We start from the raw sequence: 24,626 nt of genomic DNA, 5'->3' as shown, positions 1-24,626 counted from the left end.
AAGATTAGCTCTGCTGATCCTTTGCTCTCTGACTTCCACTGATTAAAAAGATGTGTGGACAGAAATTTGATTCTCTCTTGTAAGGACAATCATTACACTCGCTATAGGAGCATATAGAAGGGTTTAATCTCATCTAAAATATGAATGTGTGTTAGTTCTCGTTCGATGGCAATTGCAGAATATTGGTAATGTAAAAATCAGAGTTCTTGAACAGGAATGGCTAAGGTACCTTCAGTTCACTTTGCCCTTCTACCCGCAAAACAGCTGTCAAACTACTATGATTAAATAGTATAGTCAGAGAAATTATGGTCTTTGGCTGTAATAGCATTTACTATATATTTGTAAAGAAACATCCACTTGAAGAAAGCAGGATGTGCATTGTTTTGATGAATATATGCTTCAGTACGGTAACATCCATCAGTAAACTAAGGCTATGGTAGCTAGCCTAGGCGAGCCGTATGGCCAGCCACCCAGCAGCTGGATGGAGAGCTGGGGACACTGTCACAAGCGGTCATCCGCTGCCAAAGTACCAGCATCCTCAGACATGTTTTATATTTTAACGTGGTTGCCTGCATATCTGGAATTCTTTAGAGGGTCAGTTGACCACCAATTTCCTGGATTTGTTTGGCTTGGGATAGTTATCCTACCCTTGTAATTATTTTGTTTTCATATGTATTAATTTTATACTTCCTTTTTCTAAACATATAGTAGATATTTTTAACTTATACCCATTGCAGGTAGCTTTTTCCTTGAGAATTAAGAAACATGGTAGTTTTTCAAACAGTAGAATTCAAAAGCAGGCCTGCTTCATTCACACAGTGTGCTGTATAAAACTCCTGTCAGGAACAATGCCTTGAACCTATTTAACTAAACAGTATTAGAGGCACCATGGATATTTGCTTTCAGTTCCTCCCACTGTATCCTCCTGTAGCTGAGATACCACTTTTTGGCTAATGTTGAAGTTTACTATCCATCTATTTCCTTGCCCCTGTTACAAGCTGCAGAAAGAAGGAAAATTCCTCTATAGAAGCACATTTGTGTCAGCTCTTAGTCCATCTTCTCTGCTCCCTATCTCCTACTTTCGTTATTTTGACCAAGCTCTTTATTTTGCTTAATACACTGTACCATATAGCTTGATTTGCCCTCTTCATAATCCAATACAAGTTGTTCTGGTATCAGAACAAGATGACACTCTGGTGTACCCTGGCTTTTGCTGAGTTTCCAGCTTTAAAAAGAGGCTGGCATTTCCTTCCCCTTTTTCCCTGTGACTGTGCATCTGCCCAGTTTTCTAATATTTGTGTTGGTGACATCTGCAAAAAGTAGAGAGGTTTTTAATCACATCTCAAGCAAAGGGTATGAGACAATACAAGTGCTCCTGATAATTCACACATACATATAAAGAGAGCATCAAGGAGAAAAAGAGCACCAATTAGGTACGAAAGTCTATCACACTCTTCTTGCATTGCATTGCTTTCAGACATATTTAGTATTTTGCATTTATGTAATGCTTTTCATGTAAGGATTTTGGAAAACTTTATGGGAATGAAACACAAATTACCTAGCTGATTTTTGTGAAGCCTTAGTAAGAAATCTAGCACAACTAGGAATACGTCTATATCCTTTTTCACCATACTACCTGTTCTTCCATGCCTGAATATGTAAATTTCACAAATGTAGAAATTATATTTACAAACAATGGTGTGAAAACACCATTTTATTGCTGGGAATTTTAAACACACAGGATTGGAGAACACAAAGACCAAGTTCAGACAACTGTGCAGCTTGGCCAGCAGCTAAAACTAAGTTTACACAGCCCAAATCCACTGCACTATTTGCTGGCCAAGTCAACATCTGTGCTTGAATTATGCCACACTGGTAGAAAAAGGCAGGCAGTTACTCCATCACATCTGAAAGCTCACATTTTCAGCTGCGGCTCTGTTTTGCATTTTGCATACTGCTTCCAGATACTCCTGCCTGGCACAATCTGCGCTCTGTGTCCTTTCTACTTCCTCACTCTTTGCAATTTCCTAAACTGCTGCACATCTCTTTTTTTTTGCATTTTTACGGGCAATCAGCAATTTTTTAGATCCACAAATACAGCTCAGCTTTCCTTCAGTGTTATTTTTAGCCCAAACTGGCTACTAGGAACCGCAGTTTGCTTGTTCTGAGCCCGCTAAGACAGCTGACTCGGAGATGGCAGATGTCTCGACCCTTTTGTAGCTCTATACGACAATGGCTCTTTGGGGACAACTTCTACCACGCTGCATGGCCCCAATACAGCTGGCTGTACAAGGTGTGTGCACACGCCTCGCCAGCGGTGTCCCCAGCCCCAATTCAGAAAACACGCCACATTCACTCCCCATTGACTTATCTTTATTGGGTTGGTTTTGTTTTGTTATTGGGTTGGTTTTGTTTTGATTTGCTTTCCCCTAAATAGTGCTGCGGCAGCAAGGGCTGACTTTCAGCTGACAGCTTGCTGGGCCGGTGCGTGCTGCTCGCTCTGCAGGGACAAAGAGAAGAGGCAGGTCAGGCTTTCAGACCAATCCCATTTTATTAATGCCAATCCCTCCAGCAGGGATTACCCTGGTTTATTTCACCTAAACTCTTGCTGCCTAGGCCGAGACTGGTCCCGGCTGTGGCGTGGTTGCAGCCTCACCCCACAGGGCACCACCAGCGCTGGCCTGGCCCCATCCCACACCTGCGGCCCGGCAGAGCCCAAAGACCCCAAAATTTATTTATCCATTTCTTTATTTCCACAGAAACAGCCCCGACCAGGCTGAGAAGGAGGAGGCGGGCGGGAGGGCAGCACCGCCCCGTCAGGGCGTCCCTCCCCGCCCTCTCGGAGGCCTCACGGCCGCCTCAGAGCCGGGGGGCGGCGGCGGCAGCCCGGGGCCGGGGTGGCAGGTGGGGACCGGGCATGGCCGGGGGGGACCCGGCATGGCAAGGGGGGACCGGGCATGGCGGGGGGGACCTGCCTGCCCCGTCCCTGTGCGAAGTCAGGGCCGAAAGCGCTTGAGGATAATGAATGCGGAGCCTGCACGAAGCTAAGGCTGTAATTCTTTCCCGGTTGCTTCCAGGTCCGAGAGCAACAGGAGGAAGATGAGCGTTTCCCCACCATGTCTCTCCATGCAGTGGCTGTAGCCAGCTACAGCGGGGTCTTCAGGCACTCCGGCAAGGTAAGGCTCCGGGCCGGGTCAGTGTCAGTGGGGCTTGGGAGCTTTTTTTTTTTTTTTTTTTTTTTTTTTTTTCCCCACAAAAAAACGGCTTTTAGATGCCAGCGGTTGCGGTAAATACCGCATTTTTACAGCTGACTTGGATTTTGGAAATGCCTTCCCGATGTTGAGGGGGTGGAGGGGAAAGACTGGTTGCTGTGAAAAATGTGAAACTGTCAGTCACTTTTATTGGTTGTGACTGCGTGTTTTTGGATGCCTCATGCACCTCTGTTGTCTTCATTTCTTATAAGTGCTCATGAATTACTTTTTGTTGTTTGGTAATTAAATACTAAAGGATCTTTTCCCCGATCAGTGATGTAGTCAAAGTCGCAGCATCTTGAAAGTAAATGGAAATCTTTTATCAAAATTCTCCGAACACAAATCGCTTACGATGCGATATAAGAGATGGGAGGCTTGGGTTTTTTAGAGATACAATCTTGAAACTCAGCACTCTAATATTTATGTCTACTGATAAGGTGCTTGCACTTAGCCTGGTGTCAGATAGTTAAGATATAAGCATCCTAAGATGTAGAGCTGGTTAACTGTGTTTTTTTAAATCAAAATAATTGCTTAAAATGAGTTCCTGTAAGACTTATTTTATCCAGTAATATCAATAATATTATATTTATATGTATAAAGTCTGTCTGCACAGCAGTTTCTTTTTGTTAGTGGAGAGGGGGGAAAAAGGCACGATCAGATCCTGAACAGAGCATTTTTCCAAGCACTGACGCACTCAGACACTAAATACTTGAAATTCAGCATATTATTCTTGTTCCGAAACGTTATTCTTCAGTTAAAAGGGAAATACTTTGTGGTTTTTAATTTGGAAACTTCTGCTTTCCGTGATCTGCTATCCAAGTCCCCTCACTCTCTCGCAGGACCACATAAAGGTCAACATGGGATGGCGGAGAGCAGCTCACCTTTTCACTCCTTTCTCTTTGTATGGGATCACAGTGATCCCGGTCCTTTTAATGATGTGCCCTTCAGAGCAGGGCACCCCTTAGATTTTCCTGATTTCTGTAATGTATTCTGCAGATCCACGGCATGCTGAAGCAGCAGGAGGTGAATGCATAGCCCTTGGAAGGAATTTATGAGCTTAGGGAGGAGACCTGTTGCTTTGATGGCCTGGGCGTATCCTGCTCCCATATTGGAGTATCTTGGTGTATCCTACTCTGTCAGTATCTGTGCTAACCTGCTTGCCCCAGCTCAGCTCACACTGGTTTGGCAATATGGTTAAATCTGGCATAGAGGGTCTAAATAATCAGAAATGTCGTGTCCACACAAAGCAAAATGCTGATCTGGTATAAACCCGCTCAGTCAGTTCAAACGTGTTCAAAATTTTTTGTCAGCTTATACTGGCAGGCCGTATGCCAGGTCAACTATTATCTACTCGTGTCACTCCTTGCTTTGTGCTGGATCAACCGAGCTGCTGACGTCAACTCCATTATCCTAATATTATATCAAATTAGGCTGCCATGATGACGGGATCACACTTGATCGCAGTCAATACTGCTGGAAGATCAGGCAGCTTGTGGATCATGGCCTCATTTATATATTCAGTTCCTAGCTTGTATACATCTAAACAGGCCTTTCCTTCCAGCTACGCATTGGCGGCTCCTTGAATTCTTTTCCACTTCATTACTGTTGTTTTCACAAATATGTAGTCATTTGAATTCAGCATCTTATCTTGCATATCCCTTACGCACATTTAACTCTCAGTATGAGGAGTGCCTTTTAAACCAACCAGTGCTTGTGATAAAGGAGGCGCATGTGTAACTGAGTAGTTATTGGTAATCTCTCTTCCAAGAAAATGAAAATGTTCCTCTAAAAAAGTAAAATAGCATCATTGCCTTGCTAGGTGGGAGAAAAGAGCCTCTCTTCTGAGACTCTGTCTTATTTTTGGAACTTGTTATTTTGTAATTAAATGCTCAAGACTATAGACAGTAATGGGCTTGAGTGCTGAAGGTCACTTACCTTTTGAAGTGAAATGCAAGTTAAGAGGCCAGTGCTCTTTATACCGTGCATGCTTTTTGGGAGATTGTCGGACAACCAGAATTATAGGCACTGGCAGTGGTTGGGTGACTGCCAGCAGGCCTTAGCACAGTGTTCTTCTGTGTCCCCTGATGGCACGTTTGTGAGACTGAGGGTATTGCTACCAGAGTACTGCTGTCTTATAACCAAATTGCCTGTGTTCTTGTCCTAGTTAAACCACGAAAATCTAAAGGTGGCTTTTACAGAGTCAGCATTTTCTTCAAACCCCTCAGCGAGGATTAGCTGTCTTGCTCCAACACCTCAAATTTCAGTTCTCTCAGGTATGTCAATTTGTTCTAAGATGCCTCCTTCTTCTAGGGAGCTTTACTGGTGCTTGTAGTGATAGTAAAAGCTATTTATCTTGGTGTGTCCAAAACAGCTATACTCTTGTTGGAGAGGGAACCCTGCTAATTGAGAGGACAACATCAAAGTTGACTGTACAATTTCAAAGAAACTGTTTTTTAAATTTTCATGTTACCATAATTACTCGTATGAGTATTAGTTGCAAAACTGAAACTGTTTTTTTTTTAAATTGGAACCAAGCTATTCCCAGTAGTAGCTTAAGATATGGCCTGTTGTTTTTTCCCCAGGCTCGGCATTGCAGAAGCCTGAGTTAAATTTTTAAAATTTGTTCTCTTTTCTCTTAACAAGTAGAACAAGTATTTAACAGATTAAGTCAGCATGGCTGTATGGTTTGTGCTGGAGATGCTCCATGATGCTGGTGTGGTGGAGATGACAAAGGATGAGAGGGAATGGAAAGGCTGTCAGGATGGGCTTTGAAATACGAGAGTAAATCAGAAGAATTGAAGACAGTAAGACTGAACTTTTTGTCTTGCACAGAAAAGATGTTTTCAGCCGAGGCTAAGGTATACCTGTGCAATTGAAATACCTGATAGCTATCAAAATTATATTCTTTTCCTGAAAAGATCAAAGTACACTTGTTTGAAAGTCAGCTAGCTTTCATTTTCCCATTCCTGCCCTCACAGTATTCTGTGGCTGGCTGTGTTGGCAAGGTAATTCTAATGTAGTCTGCTTTACAAGTGCAGCCAGTAAGAAGTGGAGTTTTGTTGTTATTTCTCTAAGAACTTTGTCTTCATCAGTGGCCAGTGGCTGGTTCCAATCACTGACAAACTATTTAACTAATTTTCACCTGGCTTTACAAGGACAGCGTTCCAGGAGCTCTTGCAGGAACTCTTGCAGTCCATCTTGTGCATGATATTCTTAATGGTTAATTTTTTCAGTTTTCTCTTGATGGGTACTGCTCTTTTATAGACTTGCTTTTCCAAAGTGCATTGGGTTTTTGTTTTGTTTTGGATCCCTGCATTAGTAAACTTTCTTATCTAACAAGCAGTTTGAGTGCATGCTGGCTTCCAGGTGAGTGACTCACGGAGAGGTTTGTTGTTTTCAGATGAGGTATTTCCAAGGAGAGCAACCTCTGGGCAAAGTCTGCAGTCTGCAAGACCTGCTGCTTTTTTCAGCAACGGTGTTTAACATTCCTTGTGGTCCTAACTAATAGGTCTGTGCCCTGGAAATGAGTCTCCTTGATAGTATCTATTCTTAGAATTTTACAACCGACTTACCTTCCCCAAAGGAGACAGTTGTTAGCTTTGTCGTGATATGGTTGATAGTTTCTTCTTGAGGAACACAGACTTTGTGCCTAATCTCTCCATTGCTTGGGTGATGGCAGTTCCTATGAGGCTTTTTTTCTGGAAGGTAAAATTTCAGTTTGTTTGTGAATAGCTACTGATCGCAGTGCACACTCCTGCATCACACTTCTGTTGCCCTGTTTGCCACAAAAGGCAGTTCTCCCATTTTCTATTGAATTTCAGTTTTACAGTAGGTCTCTTAGGACCATGGCAGGCAGTATTGATTCCTTCAAGAGACATTCTAACGAACTCACTGTGACAGAGCTGATTTTCTTTGTGGTTTCCCATAAATGCTGCTGTTCCTCTGAATAATGAACTGAAGGTTACTTTCCACATGAGCAGGAGTGTCTGACTGAAACGTGCAAGCACATGACCTTTTATTACTAAGTCTGCATTTCTTTTCTTATTTTTATGTTGATTCTGTATGCGTTTTGCTATTAAATGTCTTTCTATTTACTAGCAATAGAACCAAACCATGAAAACAGTCAGTAGCAGGGCTCTAACAGTTACTTGGCTGTACCTCACCCAGTCTTGTGGAGGTAGGATGTTTTTGAGCACACTGACAATCAGACATCATTAAGGTATTAACTAATTGTTTGCGTTTGGCTGGAAGCAGCATACTTTACTGCTGGTTTATTACCTAACCTTATCAATGACAGAATTGCTTCCTGATTGCATAAAGCAAGATCTTTCTTGAAGGAGGAGGCAGGACGGAGTGGTGTGTGAATTCAGTTCTTCCCTTTCTTCTTGCTCATGTTAAAAATAATGTGTTTTATTCATGTTGTAAATTAACTTTTTTTTTTTTTTTATTGTCTCCTAACCTCTCTGTTTCTTGCCTTGTTTGAACAGACGAATACTCAAGGCCAGCTGTAATTGGACATGCTGGAAGTTTTGGATCGTACCCAGATAGTGCCGAAGCCATCAAAGACATTCTCGTGTCCGTTCTAAGCGCATCTGGTTTGAAACCCTCTCTGCTTTCGGAGCAGAGCACGATGCAGGGAGCTGAACAGCCAGACAGTGACATGGAAGGGTGGGAAGAAAGCAGCGATGGGGATAACAACGAGGACAGTGACAGCGATTCGGCGCATCACAGCGCTGCCTGTACGCAAACAGACATCAGGTTTACAAGGCACCGGGCGTGCTGGGACAACAGGGACTGTGATTCCTCTAGACCTTCGCTGGATACATTCTTTCATCCACCTTACTCTGACCGGGATGCTGCTACTTCTTCCCTGAATGGTTTCACTCTTTCGGACGTATCCCCTCTGAAGCGGGACTGCTTTACGCAAGTGACGTTAACAGGAGGCACCGTCACGTCAGCTGTCGTGCATCCTGTAAGAGAATGCCAAAATTCTTTAAGCTCCCCTGAACGAGACTTGACTTTTACAAGGCTTCTTCCAGATTCAGCCGTTAGTAAGCCAGCAGCTCTATTTAAATACCCCGCAGCTTCAGAGCCTGCAGAAGTCAGCAGCAGTGACAGCAGTTCTCCCCCTGTGTTTCCCCAGTCAGAGCCTTTCAATCGAACAGGTAACTTTACGTTCCGTTTTTGTTTCACCATTTCTGTGCTGAGAAGGAAAGACACTCGTAATTGAAACTGAAATTGACCTTGTTTATGGTGAATGCTAATGACTGTACGAATGCTGTCATTCGAAATAGGGGGAGAGGGAAGAAAGAGGAAGCTTCAAAATGAAGGAGAGCCAGTGAAACATGAGGCATTCTGGCTTGCAGTACTGTCTGGTGACACAAATGCTTCTTTAATATGCACCCTCTGGTAAAATGTAGAAATCACTGAGCTTTGATCAGTGTAGAACATCCCTGGATGAGGCTTCCAATAACTCATCTTTTCTTCACCACTACTCTTCTTCTGAAAGCAGATAGCGTAGATCTCGGTGTGTGTGGCCTCCTCGGTACCTCTTCTTGTGTTTGACGTGCACTGGAAGAGAGGGAGCCCTTCGATTCTGATTTAACAGAATTAACATCCATTCTTGTTCCAACTAAATCAGCTTGTGCTGGAGCTGGACTATTTTTCATCCTCCTCCTCTTCCCCTTCCCAAGTGCACCAGCTGTCTCCAAACCTCTCCAGATCAGAATCTTTGGACTCCTCACCACCTCCAGTCTGCTGCGCGTTGTCTGCACGGAGGTGCCGACTAAAGGCTGTAGTGAAGTGTATCCGCTGAGCTGGGCTTCCTCCACTTCCTGCAGCTCGCTGCAGAGCAGGGCTGTAGGTGAGAGCAGGAGTTCGGGGCAGCACGGTGCCCTGAAGCTGGCCAGCAGGGTGACAGAGCTGGCCTCAGGGTGGTGAGACGTGCCATGCTCCACGCACCTTGGAGCAGGGCTCCAGCCGCTCTGCTGAAACAGCAGCAGAATCGTCTGGTTTTTAATACCCAGCATTGACATTAAGAGCCTTTGCTGCAGCATGGTGAAGCGCTTTTTTATTATTTATAAAGGATGTTACCAGTAGTACCTAATGGTTTAATCTTACTAGATGCCGAGCCCCAGAAAGGTGCAACTGAGAGCTCATTTTTTACACAGGAAAAAAAAAAAAAAAAGACAAATGGGAGGGAGCCATCAGCCTGCCTTTGTGTCATAAATTAAAAAAAGCAAAGCTCCATTTCCAGGGTCTGGTACTTCCCATATATTCCCTCAAAGCACCTCTCAGGCCAGAAGCTGGTGGCGAGACCTCAAATTCCCACATCCCCCTGCAGGAGCGGGAGCTTTTAATAGTAGGAAGTTTGTCATCTGGGGCAGGCTGTTGTCGAGAGGCAGGATGGTGGAGATGATGGTTGTTTGCTTCCGCTGGGGAGGATGTTTGCTGACCCGTGCACGACGCGTTTGAAACCTGCCCAGCGGAGAGGCAGGGAGAAGGAAACCACACCCCGTGGTTGGAGCTGGGCTCGGCCAGTCGCGCAGGTTTTCGGGAGCTCCGTCTGGGAAACAGCCAAGCCTCTAAAATGTTATCAGGGACCACAGGGCGCGCGTGACTCAATCTTCTGGCACAAGCGGGACGTGTCACAAGCTTCTCCTGGGTCAGTAACGCTCCTGGTTCTCTGCAAAGTGAACAGAGGAGCACAGCAGCCAGGTGGCTAAAGAAGCAGCGCCCTTGTTTTTTATTAACAAATAATCCTCGAGGGAGCTGGGATCCAGTTATACACCGTGCAGGCTGGCTCTGTCTGCATCAGTCTTAGATTTCTGTTCAGTACAAGTGAAAAAATCCTGCATTTCGTCCTTCATTGGTGCTTCCAGCTGTTTAAGTCACGGCTGGGTGGTCCAGAATGGGGGGTTTGAAGGTTGTGAAGTCAGATTTTTTTGGTTTTCTTTTCCCTCCGTGATGTTCTCCAATTAGGACAGGGAAAACAAATAGCAAACTGAAAAAGAAGAAATCAAATGTGTAATTCCTGCCTTCAAATTACAAGAGCATCTCTGGATTGGTGTTCCTCTTGATTGTTATTTCAAAAGTGGTAGATTCTTTTATTTCTTGGAGGAGGACAGGTGAGGGATGCACAAGAGGTAGGAAAACGACGGTCCCTGTGACTTAAATCAGAGTAAATCATTTTTTTTCAGTGGGATTTAACAAGGTAGTTACTTCTGCTGATCCTGTGAGACTCCTGTCCCATTTTCATGCTTTTCAGGGCCATTCTCCAGTGGCCCAACGCGACCTCTGAAGAGGCTCCATCGGTGCTAATGAAGAGTCTGTGACAGAATTCGGGGTTTTCTTGGGGGCTTTGTTGTGGCTGGTGTGTCACGGGCATTTCACAGGGCTTGTTCCGGCTTTCAACCTTTGTGAGCATCAAGGGCATTTCCTTCTGCAGCTCCTAAGTAGCCTTTCCCCAGCCTCCAGGCCATGGTGCTCAAGAAGAGAAGGGCAACCCCGCAATATTCTGCGTCTGACCCAGAGCTGCATCCTATTGCTGGATGCCCCGAGCTCCTGTGCTGCTGAAATACCCAGCTGGAAAACCCGTGCCCTTGCCCAGGGAAGGGACTTTGCCTTGGCCAGCAGCTCCTGGGTTGTTACTCAAGCCCAGAGCCAAAAAAATAAATCTCAGTATGTCATCTGTCAAGAATCCCTATTCTTTTAGATTTTTGTCTGTCCCTAGGCCCTCTTTTGTCTGTGTTTTATCTCATTGAAATCTGTTCCCACCACCTTCTTTTCATTTTGTGAAAAAGAAAAAAATCTCAACTCTGAATTTTACCCTTACTTACGTTTCCCAGCTGTAATCTTACTGTGCTGGAAATCTTCTGTGGTTTTGGAGAGATCCCTACGCGGTTTGTTTGTTTGTTTGTTTGTTTTTCTGTATGGCACCCAGATGTCCTGTAGCTCAGAACTTCGTTTTCATGCAAAATGGAACCGAGTTTTATTTAAAATTACTAAATCAGAGTTGTTTTTCTGCTTTACCCTGTTTTAACTTAAAGGTGGAAGTGGGGTGCAAAAAGTAAGCAAGAGAGAAAGCTCCCTTTAGATTTCAAAATAATACCTAACATCACTTGCGTCTTACGTTTTAAAGAAAAAAACAATTTTCTCATTTCCTTATTTCTGCTTGTTATTTTTAATTCAGAGAATGTTTGTTATCTTAGCTGATGAGAAGGTAGGCTTTTACCAAGCTGTGTGGTCTTTAGCACTTACTTGTACTCCCCACACACGACTTGCCCGGTAAGGTGAATCATCAAATAGGTAAGTAAATAACCTAATTAGCTAGTGACTTGGCTTCAGTGATTAAAATTTGTTTTGAAAAGTCAGATCGTCAGCCTCCCCGGTTTTCTCCATGGTATAGAAAATTGCAGGTATTAATAATTCTTTACAAATCTCTACATCCATCTCATCTCATCTCATCTCATCACATCGAAATACAGCACTGACTTCCCAGTCTGATTTCACCAACACTTAGGGGCAGTGTAATGAGGTTTATTTAAGTACAACTGTATAAAGAATCCAAACTAGGCCTGGGTGTTCAGTGCTGTTTGGCTGGAGAAAAAAAAATCTTAAATTATTCTCGCGTTTTCTGGGGCCTCTTTACCCTTTGTGTGACTTTGGAACAATTCATCAGTGGCAGTTTTATTTTACGAAGAGCATTTGATTACGCCCTATTATTTGCAACAGCTTGAAAGGGCATGTGAGATTGTAGCATTTAGATATGGTATATTTTATTCTACCTGCATCACCACAGTGAAACAGAAATTGATTGGTATAAGGTCAGAGAAGAGATAGCAACTAGAAGCCAGTCAGTGTTAAAAATCAGAAGTCATTTCCTTTCCAATCTCCTTAGGGTGTACACCTACAGGCAGTATGTGTGATCTTCATCAACATCTCAGCAAATTTCTCAGTGGTTGTGAGTGATTTGAATGCAAAACGTTAGGGCATGGTCTGACACCCTCAATTTTTTGGCAAAGAAGATTGTGACTGCATTAATTTATATAGAAAAAGCAGCGTAAGTCTACAGAAGAACAGATGTGCTGCGCTGTGTAGTGTGAAGTTAATGGGAAAAGAGGTTAATTTTGTTTCACATGCTCATCAGACTCAGCAGCAAATGCCAGGAAAACAAAACTGCTGTTTGGGAAGCAGAGAGTCCTACAGTTAATAGATCTGCTCCAGTTTCATGTCTTAACATGTGGTACTGGTTGCATTTGAAAACCAGATGGAGATTCCCTCACAGTATGGAGACATAGTGGCCAAGTTTCTTCCTTCTTTGCTATAGGGATTAAGGGATTTTTTAGTCTGGACATGTAAAGAGATGCATCACATATTGGTGATTGTTTTTATAGCTAATAAAGTTCTTGCTACACCCACAGGTTCTGCTTCAGTTTTGAACATAAGCGCTGTACCCTTGAATCGTTCGTTGCAGGACATCTTCGTGCTTCCAGAAGATGTGGAGAAGGTGAGGATGACAAAAAAAAAAAAATTACAATATTTTTCCATTTTTATAGTAGCGAAACCAAGTGACAGGAAACATTTCTCAACAATTACTGTCATTTGTTACTAAATCTGTGTAGGCACTCAACTCTCTATTTGACTTGCTTATCAGAAAGCTCTGTTTTCCTAATTTTCACAACTACTGTATTTTCCCTCTTCCTCCCCTTGTGACTCAAGCTGCCTAAAATGCCTATTTCTTCATTTGGTTTTACTCTCAGCCCATCATTATTATTTAAAAATAATAGAAAGATTCTAGAACATTGCATACTTCTTTTCACTCCACCATGTTTGTAGAACTACAGAATGGTTCAGGTTGGAAGGGACCTCTGCAAGTCATCTGGTCTGTCCCCCCTGCTTAGGCGGGGCCAAGAAATATGTTTTTCCATATTCCTTGAGACCAAACTTTTAGATTAGTGTAGTTACAGTAAAGTTACACTATAATCTGTTGCAGTTACATGCATATGAATGGGATTTAGCCATGATTTTACAGTCAGGAGGTGGGGCTTTTTTCTGTGTTTTTCTGCTCAGGAGGAGCCTGTGAGGTTGCTGTAAAAGAATCTCAGATGAATAACTGCAACATCTGCAGTAGTTTAAGCTTGGCAGCCCATTGGAACAGAGATAAAGATGACAAGATAGTGTTGTAGCACATATCTCTGGGTGCTAAATAGGTTCTTAATCTTTTCCAACAGTTGGGAAAGAGGGGCTAATGTTATAATGAATTATAGCGAAGAGTAGGATTTAACACTAAAGAACTTTGGAAGTGTGCCTAGAAGAGGAGCTTTTTGCTGGACTGCTGCTGTGCGTCTGGTCCCATGCCCTGGGCCCAAGAAGTAAGTTGTGTGCAGCACGGGTTTTACTGGAGTGGCAAGTTCTGCATTTGACTTGAAGCTCTTGTTGTTCCTAAGGTGCATTGAAAGCAGAGAGGGGAGAACTAAAAAAAAAAGCTCGTGAACTGGCTTTTTCATGTTGTTTTTTGTAAAAGGTGCTTCCAAAAGGAGGTGACATTTCTCCACCTGTGATGTGGGAACCAATACCAAAGCAATTTGCTCTCAAACACCAGAAGACCAGGGAGTAGATTTAAAAAAAAAAAAAAAAAAAAAAAAAAACCAACGCTAAGGTGCATAAATTGTCAGCAAGTGTGAGTTGTAGTCCTGCGCCAGGAAGGAGGTGAGCCAGATGAACTAGGGGGACTTTCCACTGTGATGTGAGTGGGAGGGAGAGAAAGGAGAGAAGAAAAGAGAAAGGAGAAGGTTGATGTGTCACGGCCCAGTTGGGCTCCTTCCTAGGGTGACAGACCCTACCGGCAGGCAGAGCTGAAAGCTGACAGTCATGCTGAGCGTAGGGGTGCCTGCATCTTGTTCCATCCTTTTGCAGCACAGCGCTCTCAGATAGGCTCATAGCTGCTTGTATCAGCAGGACGTGCTGACACGCTGTGCTCTGCCGCTAACTTGGGGTTAACCAATGCCACGCGGCGTTAGGTGAAAGATAAAAGTTTCTTGAAACACCCACAGGGACTCGTGGGCTCTCTCTAATGTTGAGATTAATGTAGACGAAAATATTAGGCTGTGGACAATCAGAATGCACTTGAGACAGCCAAATCCTAGGGAGCCCAGCAGCTATTTCTAAACACCGGTGCCTTTCTTCATGCTTCCCATACAGGTTGTAGGGGATAGCATGAATCCTGGCACGAGTTTTACAATTTTCTGAGCATAAGCCATTTTTTAAGAAAACTTTTATTATTCTGCACTCAGGACCTCTAGCCTTAGTACTGCCGTGGTATTTTAGAGGTCTGATTTTGAACAGCACAGGCATGTACAGTTGAGAGGAAGGAGGGAGGGTACCCTGAGCATTTCAGGAGTTTTTAATCGCACACCTGAGTACACCTATGCCTCCGTGACGTATCCACTTTTGGGCTGAGACTCTTAGACCTCTGGAGAGAGGATATAGCAGTGACATTGGGGTAGGGAACCCCGGATTTATCTGGAAGTCTCAGTGGCACTGAAGGTGGTCTTACAAGTTCCTTTTTCGTAGAGGATGCGTGATCCAGGCAGGCAGGGTGATGAGGAACCCTATGGGGAGGGTAGCTTCTGGTGTGGAAGTGCCATGGTGAAGCGTTGAAATTACAAGCTTTTATTTAAGGCGGGGGACTAGCTTTTATTTAAGGGCAAACTTTCTATGCAGCCTTGAGCTGACAGTAAGCTATCCCACTCCATATTCCCTGCCTGAATTCTTAACACATGAAAACACTTCACTAGCTTCCGTATCACCTGCCAGATCCGAAGATCCACAGTTCGTTTTAAAACCTACCACTTCTGGCCCCATCCAGGTTAGCACGCATGCAAAACTGCTTGTACACAACTGACAATGATTCTGTAACTTGAAATTAAATCCTGTTACATACACTACGTGGATTAATACTTACATGCTAAAAAAAGCAGCGTACCTAGAAGCCCTAAAACGCATCCATACTCATCAGTTAGGGATGTAATCAAATTTCTTTTTATCTGGTAGATGGACAAGATAAAAGTAAATTGTATGCTTTCATTAAGGGTGAGACAATTATCTGGGCAGTTGCCTTCTGCTTATTGTCTCAGAAGTGCTCTTGAGGTGGTTTTCTTTTTGGTGTGTGTGCTAATGAAAGGCGAAATAGCTTTACATTTTCACTTCTTGAATCGGAAAAGTACAGGGAAAAACTATATATTTAATTTCCCCTTAAGCGAATATAAAATATGCTGCTTACTAATGAGTGTTCCTGTCTTGTGTCCAGGAGAACGCACACTTCTTTGTTGCAGACATGATTATAGCATCCCTGGAAAAGATGAAATGTAATATCCTAAGCCAACAAGCAGAGTCCTGGGGTGTGGATGAAACGAGCGGATCGGATGGCAGCTATCACACCGATTCGGAGTTATCCTCTTACCCTGGAGTGAAGAAGTCTGATTCTTCTGTAGCCTCTTCAGACAGCGGTTATGAAGGCAAGTTGCTTAGTGTATAATGCAGCCTTTTCTGACAGCTGTTGCTGTATGTTGGTGTGCAAGAAAATAACAAAGGAATTTGGACATTGCTTGGAACCAAATCAATCCCCTGTCACCTGGTTTGAGTCTCTCTACACTTAAACAGACTTTGTTCCCTGAGGATCTGTATTCCACAAGTGTTTTCCTCATGCGTCGAATTCTTCCTTTTGAATATTCACATTTGTGTTTTATTTATTATAATTATTATTTTTTCCCATTCTCATGAAAACAAGAATATTAAAATCGAAGTGCCACCTAGCAAGCACCACTCTCGATAAAATGTGCCTGTCCTCTCTCCGCTTAAATCCTCTTGCAAGATTTGAAGCATGGCTCTTTCCTTCTGTGCTTAGTTCTGCAGGCTGCAGATCCGATCATCCAATGGATTTGAGTGAAATTGCCCAGAGTGTTCATGCACATATAGTTTGAGGCAAGATAATAAGCGCTCCTGGCTTTATAATGCGTGTGTCATCACTTGGGTTTTTAAGTAGATTTAGGTCTCTTGAGTAATGCAAATCTTACAGATGTAACTTAAGTCTAAATGACAGCTTCTGGGGAATGGTGTGCTCCCAAGTGAGAAGGGGAGAGACCACTGGTAATGCAAAAACTTCTATTTTAGTTTCTAGAAACTTCTCCCTAAGAAACCAAGAGGCTTGCTGTATGACAGGCCCTCAAAAATTTGCTCTGCGTGCGTGTGTAAAAATTGCTCTGTAAATACAGGCTGCATGCTAAAGTTTTGGGAAGTGGAGAAAAGTGATGAATATAATAATCTCAGCTACTCTGTAGATGCTGGATAGTTTTATTGGTGCCTTTTTTGTTCTGGACAGGCTGTGCTCTGCTGCCTGTCAGCTCCTCAGCACATCTACCATCACATCACGAGGCTGCCAGGTTCCCCTGCCACAGCGACTCAGAGGATGAGTATGTAGTTATTGGTAAGACTTTAAAATTTTAATTGCCAAAACAGCTTTGTTCGGCTGAATATGTTGCATCGTTTCGAAAACTTACTGACTTAGTAGGTGGAGAAATGACATGTCAAAATGGAAAGAGCTATGTATGACTCCGTTAGAATGCATGCAGAAACCCCAGAGTGGTGCAGGATTTCCTTCCTGCAAAAGAATATCTTTTCTGGCTTGAATGACTACAACTGTTTTCAGGATTAAACCAAATCAATGTAGGTGAGCAAAGTGTGAAACTGATGTTTAATTTACAGCCTCAGAAAACTATAGCAGCATTGTTTGGGAGAATTTAGGACAGTACATTATCAACTTAACTAGAAAGTGATGAGGTTTTAGGCAGCTCTACCTCTGCTCCAGAGCAGACTTTGTCCTGTTAGTCACCAGTGTTCTGCTCCCCTTCAAAGGATCCTGAAGTTTCTCTGCTTATTTTCTGTTTTTCACATGTAGAGAAATACAAACACTTAAAAATGGCCTGGGCATTGTTTAACCTCCATCTTATTTTCTCTTGTTAACAGATTATTTTCTTATTTTTGCTTCCTTCTAGTTTTACAGAGATCTACTTATTTTTCACCTCCTCTTTCCTAATCTAAGAATGGGGAACTGTCTCACAGAAAAACATGATTTCTGGTAGCAAGAGTTATTTTGACACATATGAATTGGGAAGCATTTGTCTTCAGAAGAATATGCGTGGCCAAAGCTGGTGCTACCAGTGTGAACACCTTGTCTGCATATTTTGTCTGCATAAAGATAATAAAGAAAAGCATGCTTTGATTCCATTCATCTCACCTGTTAGCTAACTCATTTATAGCATTATTTGGCATGTTTGTGATTGGCGTCTCCAAATATTTGTCAGTGTCCAAAAAAAAAGTGATGTAAGCACTATTATTATGTATGTTAATGTTAACGTCCAGTTCCTTCTGGCTGGGCCTGGACTAGCAAGCACTTAGTCTCTCCTTATTGATTCCCCCGCTCTTGAAGGGAGGCTGATGGAGATGATTTGATGCATTGCTGTTAGGGAATACTTTTCGTCACCTGATATCACAGCTCTGCAGGGGGCATCGGGCTCCTTGTGCCCGTTTTACAACCAGGGCTGAGGTTATTTCCCACATCCAGCAAGGGCATTGTAAAGACGAGTATATTTGAGACTGACAGCCATAGTAATACAGAAGGTGGACATGAAACTGTGCTGAGTAACAGAAGCTTTGTTTCTCAAATGATATGATAAAGCTTTCTCCTTTACTGCAGAACTTGAAGACCTTGAAAATCTGTCTGTCACCCCAGATGAAAGGTAATGCTTTGTATTTTAATGTAATAGCCCTTGCCATGTAAATGCAGTACAGTGGTGTTAGGTTTTTTGCTGGACCAGCTTTCTGGTGACTCTTGGATGGGGCGGGGAAAGGTGTGGGAGTCCTAAATTTGGTACTCGCCAAGGAAGGGGAAGGAATGCTGCTTGACAGCAAATGTCTTTGTGGTACTTGGCTTCACAGAGCATTCCTTTGGTCCTGGAGTCTTGCTGGAGGGTGGTGGCAGTGGCTCTGCTAGGGCCTGGGTGTATCAAAGCAAGGGAATAGAAATGAAGGGATGGGAGAAAGCTTTTCAGGGATGCAGAAGAGGCAGTGGATCTGCTGATGACACGCTGCTATTTTTCACTGTCTTTCTTGCTTAACTTCCAGATCATCTTTTGAACCAGGCAGCAATTCTGCTGAAGCAACAGCTCAGGAATTGTGCAGAGCTTTCAGAAAACACTGGTTGCAGGCAGAATCTGCAGTGCAACTGTCTGGTTGCCTGAGCTCATCTAAGCAGAGAGTGAGTCTGAGCGGAAAACAGCGGCCTCTTTATCCTGTTCCCCAGATAATCATTGTCTCGCTGCAGCTGCCTCACTGTTAGGGAAAGGGGGAAGCTGCAATTAAAAAATAAAATACAGACAAATACTCACAGATTATTCGTTAATTTTAGAGAAATTTTTGGAAAATATCCTCTCTGGTTAGTAATTTTCAGCACATTTGAGTTGTTGTGCAGATATGAACAAACAGCGTACTTCTCCTAGGACTGATACCAAGGAATTTAACGGAGTGGGGATTACGTGCTGGTGAAAACCAAACTGTAAAATCCTGGAGTATAAAGGGAGAAACTTTCTAGCATTTATTCTGTGTCCTGCTGAATGGCTGTTCATGAGTTTGTCTTTCCCAACAGTCTGTGCTGAAAGAAGAGATTCCGAGAGAGCTTGAGTCCAGTTTGAGTCTGGCTGAAGAAATAAAGATCATATCCAAATTAAGAGGATCTTCTGGCTGGACCCCACCAAGATCTCAGATTATATTTAACATTCACCCTTCAGTTAAGTAAGTCTAATGAAAGTAAATGCTGTCAATAAACCAGGGGGACTTGCGTAACACCTGCTGAAGTTGATGGAAGGAGCCTGGGTGATTTAATAAAAGCTAAGGTTAGGCCTGTTACTGTATGGCACAGCCTTCTGCAGTGTCTGTCAACAACTTTGCTAGAAAGCAGATGGCATCTTTTTTCCCTCTGCTGGCACGTCCTGATTAACATGGTGCATGCACTTTTACATGTGATAATACACATATTGTTTGGTGTTACAGTGGCAGTGTTTAACTGGAATCTGAAGAATTCCATTTTGTGAGATTAACTGGAGTATATTTTTAAGGCTTTCACTGCTTCTTTCCTGCTCACATTTCATGGGTAGTAGGTTTTCAGAAAGGAGGAAGAAAGGTAGTATTTGGGGAAACTGCTAGTCTCACTCTGCATAAAACAATGTTAAATGAACAAAGCAGGCGGTACTTTGGGGACAATGGCAATAAAACAGTGTTTTGTCAAGTGAAACGTAACTATTTGTCTCTGTATGCAGGAGAGATGCAGTGGTAGCTGCCCAAAACTTTACGTGTGTTGGTTGTGGAACCCCAGTAGAAAGCAGTAAGTATTATCAAAAGAAAAGAAAAAACTATCCATAACTGGTAATCAGGCTGTGATCTGCATCAGTGTAGATGTTCCACAATTGCGAAATCTGTCTGAGCTAGAAGGAAAATCTTACTGTTGGATGTGCCTGCAATAAAATGGGCAGTATAGTCCATTACCACTGCCTGAAATTTCTCACTGTAGATAGAATACAGTAGTTGATAGATGTCCTGCTCATACACAGTTAAAATCAGTAACAGTCAACAACAAAACAGGAAAAGCGTATAAAAATTAAGCCTCCGGGCTGGAAAATGCTGTTTTTTACATTTTCCAACAGTTTCTTTCAGTAATCCTTTCTCTCTGCCAACTTACTCATTTCCAAAAGTCTCTAAAAGCAAGCTGATGGAATGTGTGGTTTTGTTCTTTTGGGTTTGTTTTAACAATTATTTTCCCTTAAATCTTGATCACAAAATCCTGCTTGTCTGAAGAGTATTTGTGATACGCTGCAAGAACTGCTTGAAAGCATGGCGATTTTCAGGTCTGGTAACCAGATCTTACCTAAGAAATCCTTGAAATGGCTTTCAAGGCCACTTGAAAGGGCCTGCTGACAAGGTGGAAAAAAAATCAAAAATGTCTTTATATGGAAAAAATATCATACAAATGTAACACCGAGATCAGCTTGTCTTTCCTTCGACAGCAGCATTTTGCTGCTGGTTTGTGTGTTTGGTTTGGTTTGTGTGTTTGGTTTGTGTGTTTGGGTAAAGTAACAATGGTTTCTCTAAGACCTCGTTATGATGGATATAATAAGCTCAGTCTGATAGATACAGAAATGAGGCAAAGTTTCTCTTCTAATGGAAAATACAAACCTTATGGATGTGTTTACCACAATAACAACCCCACACTTCAAATAAAAAATAAAAAATAATAAAAACTAGAAAAACCTTGCCACTCACTCCAGTAGATACAGGTTATTTAGACAGGAGGTGTATTCCACAAATATTCACAGTGTCGTTGCTATCTGTGTACCTGCAGAATATATCAGGAGACTCCGCTATTGTGACTACCTGGGGAAATACTTTTGTGACTGTTGCCACAGCTACGCTCAGTCTTCAATTCCTGCCCGAATACTGATGAAGTGGGACTTCAAAAAATACTACGTGTGCAACTTCTCCAAACACCTACTGGACAGCATATGGCAGCAACCAATTTTCAACGTGTCGACTATCAACAAAGCCCTCTATACAAAAACAAAGGAAATGGACAGGGTGAGGGTAAGTGTGGCTGTAGTTTTTTGTTTGTTTTTAATTTGTGGCTCTGTGCCTTTTGGAGAAGAGCTCTTTGGGACAGGTTGTCCTTTGCTGTGTAAGGGGGGAAGGAGGCAGAGTTTGTCTTCTCTGCAGTTAGATTTGTCTCATCAACACTTCTGGGACTTCCTCTCTCCTCACAGATGAAGAGGAAGTAGGGAGAAGTCTCCAACCTATGCCAGAGATCTCATTTCCTCCCACGCCTGAGAGGTGTTTCCAGTTTCGGTTCAGTGTGGAGCTGGGCTCCTACAGTAAATATTTACTTCTGCTTGGCAGTTGGCTGTTGGAAAGCTCCAGAAGTTTTGAATGACTCCTTAATGTTGTGGGCCATTAGAAAAAACACCCTTGACTCATCTGAGGATTGAGGAAGGGTGCTGTGCAGACAATTACAAGCTGCCTTCTTGTCTGAGGAGACTGTTACTTGTTGTTAGACGTTTTTGGATGTGGCACCTTGGTGTGACAACATGGAGCACTTCGTACCATTGGAATTGCTTCCCTTGTCAGCAGTAAAAGTAGCATTTGCATTTGTTGACCTGTCATGAATTAGAAAATCCATTTGTTTAATTTTGTGCTAAGCGTGAAGTTCTTATTTTTAGATTATGGCTGATACACTGACAAGGGTTGCTGACTCAAGTAGTGTTTTTGTGTGTTTTTTTTTTCTCACAAATTTATACGTAAAACTTATTGTTTTGTTTCTCCTTCATCTTTTAGGAGGCACAAGAACAGCTTTTTCATTTAAAAAAGCTTTTGAAAACCTGCAGGTTTGGTGAAAGGTATGGACCATGATCATGTATGAAAAATAGCTTATTAAAACATACATAAAGTACTTAGAGAGCCTTCTTCTCTAGAAATATTTGAGTGCAATATTCAGTGAGCTAATTTGATCATCAGAGAAAGTTCTGATAACAGAACTTCCCTCTGTTGCACGGCAAATGTTGAGTAAAGAACAGCTTTTATGTGGTAGCTTTCTGTTTTTCTTAACATCACTAGACATGCGTTTGTTTAAGTTTGAATGATTCTTGCTAGGTGTGTATTTCCTTTCTTTGTCCCTTTTAGGTTGTCACCTCCTCTTGAAAGGCCAGAGATATTTATTTACATTAAGATATTTATCTACATCTCTGGGACAATTTGTCTTATTAAAATAACAAAAGCACGCACACACAAAAAGGAGATCCTTGGGAGTTTAAAGATTTCTTCCAGAAATCTGTCATATGCTTAATTCATTTTATTGTATACACGTACTAAAATGAAAGTAGTAAACTAACATGATAAATACCAGAACATGAGAAGGTAAAAAGCTGACCTTCTTCTTGCTGCAAGTTAAAGGTTTTTGGCATACATGTCCCCAGACTATGGGCATAAACAGCGGTTAGACATGTGAGTGATGAAACCTTCACCACAAAATTGCTGACATTTTTTTTAAAACACTCATAAGCAAAATAAGCTTCTGAAGTAGATTCTGTTATCTCTTCAACAGAATGTCTGTAAGAAAAGCATCATTTAAATGTTGTCCAACAAAATTAAATAGATATTTTAATGTTTCTCTTCAGCACAACCCCATGATTCCATTACAGAAATATGCATTTGGATCCTTTGTACCTTCTACATTGGGCATATGTGAGAAGTTTTAAAAGCAATAGCCATGTTTTCAGCGTTCACACGCTTAGCAGAAGCATAGTTTCACTTAATAGTGATCTGTGCACTACAAAAACAAAGATCTCTTGGCAAAAAAGAAGTAAATAATCCATGCTTTTTGTGTTAGATATGGCAGGGGATTTTACATGTTGAGGTAGAACAGAGCCTTTTACCCGTTATTTGAGAATTGCTGGGATAACTTCATATGGCAACTTCAGTGCCTGAGGAATGCACATTTGAAGTAGACATTTTATTCTAAATCCCAAACCCTGCATTTTTTTGTTAATGTGAACTAAGATTGGGAGGGGAGGTAGTATTTAGTATGAATCTGCTTTGTGTGATCCCAGGGTGACTGGAGAAGTGAAAGAGACTTATTTTTTAAATAAGCTTGAAAGACATCTTTTGTAACTTGGATTTTTTTTATTTTTTTTTTCCTTTGCAGTGTGCTGAAAGAATTTGAACAGGTCCCCAGCCATCTGACAGAGGAGCTGCATCTCTTCTCATTGGATGATCTGGTGAAGATCAAACGAGGGCAGTTACTGCCCCTTCTTAAAGATATTCTGAAGACCTCCATCTCTCACGTGGATGGTTGTGAGGTAAGGAAGAGTCAGGGCTCTTAGTGTCCTCAGTGTGAAGAGTATCCCTGCTGACATTTGCAAATATTATTTTCTTAGATTCAACTTAAAAAGTAAACAACTTTCTTTTCATTCTCATAGCTCTGTCAAGCCAAGGGATTTATCTGTGAATTCTGTCAGAGTGCAGATCTGCTCTTTGCATTTCAGACTGCCAAATGCAAAAGATGCACAGGTATGTTCCAGACCAGATGTTTTTCCTCCTTCCCTGAGGGGTGTTGGTGTGTAAAACAGTTCGTACTTCTATTTTAGGAAAACACTGAGAACATGCTTTGCTGAAAGCATGTTTATTTGAAGACAATAGATAGCATGTGTGTTTGACAGCCAGCCTGTGGTGGCTGTCTTACACCAGTAAATTTAGAGGCCAAAAATATGGACTTGTCTGATCCATAGTTATGTTTGCAGGGGGAGGCTAATTTTTGGGGGTCTGTGCATGACAGAGAGCTATAAGTGCTATAATATTGTTGCTATACCAGAGTTATTACATTCACTGTAAATCCTGGGAATCTTACCAAAATGGTTAGTCATAGTTATTACAGTGGTTATTGTCGTCCTGGTCTTATACTTGTTCTGTTCACTTTTATACTTGGGTGAACTAGGTAGGAAATTCTTAAAGGAACATAGCTATTGATTCTTTTTTTTTTTTTTCCGAATGTTAAACTGCTTGTATTTATAAACAGAGTGCAAAGCGTGCTTTCACAAAGCATGTTTCAAGTCTGGAGGCTGCCCCAAGTGTCTGCGGATCGCAGCTCGGAGGACGCTTTCAGAAACTCCATCAGTGGTGCCTCTGTGAAACTGGATTCCTCTGATGATGATTGCCCGTGTCAGACGATGCTCGAAGACAAATCTTCAGGTGCTTGACTAAGGATTAAATAATGTTGTTTTAGACATTACTATTCTTAATGTATGTCTCCTTTAGGGGAAGAAAAAAAAGGGGGGAAGAAAAGGCCTTTAATATCATCCTTGAAAACTCTCCCTAAAGGAGTTTCATCTTAACTGGTGACTGAAAGACGGGGTGTTAATTCAGTGAGCAGCATTTTTGTTGCTTTGTTTCGTCTTTGTATGTAAGATTTTTAATATTATATTTTTCCATATAACAATGATTCTTCTCTGTAATTATGCAAATAATGTATACATAGTAAACAAGTGTTGGAAATCCTTACCTGTGTCAGATTTTGGAAACAGAAAAAGTGGTAAAATACGAAGTCATTTTCTCATACGGTTCTACAATATAAAAACCTTTGTCCGTTTCGCCCATGACAGCAATTTTTAAGTGATCTGCCTGTCTTTATCTTGATCCATGAGCTTTTACATCTTATTTTCTCACCTTGTCCTGTTGAGGAGAGGGAGTGAGAGAGCAGCTGGATGTGTATTTGGCAGCTAG

General features: G+C 42.1%; 1 protein-coding gene across 1 annotated transcript; it reads left to right on the top strand.

Moving 5' to 3' along the window:
- Positions 1-2,821: 2,821 nt before the first annotated feature.
- RUBCNL (rubicon like autophagy enhancer) lies at positions 2,822-24,404 on the top strand. The gene is made up of 16 exons (XM_050715414.1): positions 2,822-2,904; positions 3,078-3,176; positions 5,416-5,524; positions 7,739-8,416; positions 12,674-12,759; positions 15,562-15,769; positions 16,633-16,737; positions 18,007-18,049; positions 18,435-18,567; positions 18,955-19,100; positions 19,625-19,689; positions 20,704-20,942; positions 21,687-21,748; positions 23,053-23,206; positions 23,327-23,417; positions 23,923-24,404. Exons 2-16 carry the CDS (start codon positions 3,117-3,119, stop codon positions 24,033-24,035), a joined length of 2,292 nt encoding a protein of 763 aa, XP_050571371.1. The 5' UTR covers positions 2,822-2,904; positions 3,078-3,116; the 3' UTR covers positions 24,036-24,404.
- The last annotated feature ends 222 nt before the right edge of the window (positions 24,405-24,626 follow it).

The sequence above is a fragment of the Cygnus atratus genome, chromosome 1 (genome assembly GCF_013377495.2).
Source record: "Cygnus atratus isolate AKBS03 ecotype Queensland, Australia chromosome 1, CAtr_DNAZoo_HiC_assembly, whole genome shotgun sequence".
Lineage (NCBI taxonomy): Eukaryota > Metazoa > Chordata > Aves > Anseriformes > Anatidae > Cygnus > Cygnus atratus.
This window is presented reverse-complemented; position numbering and strand designations above follow the sequence as displayed.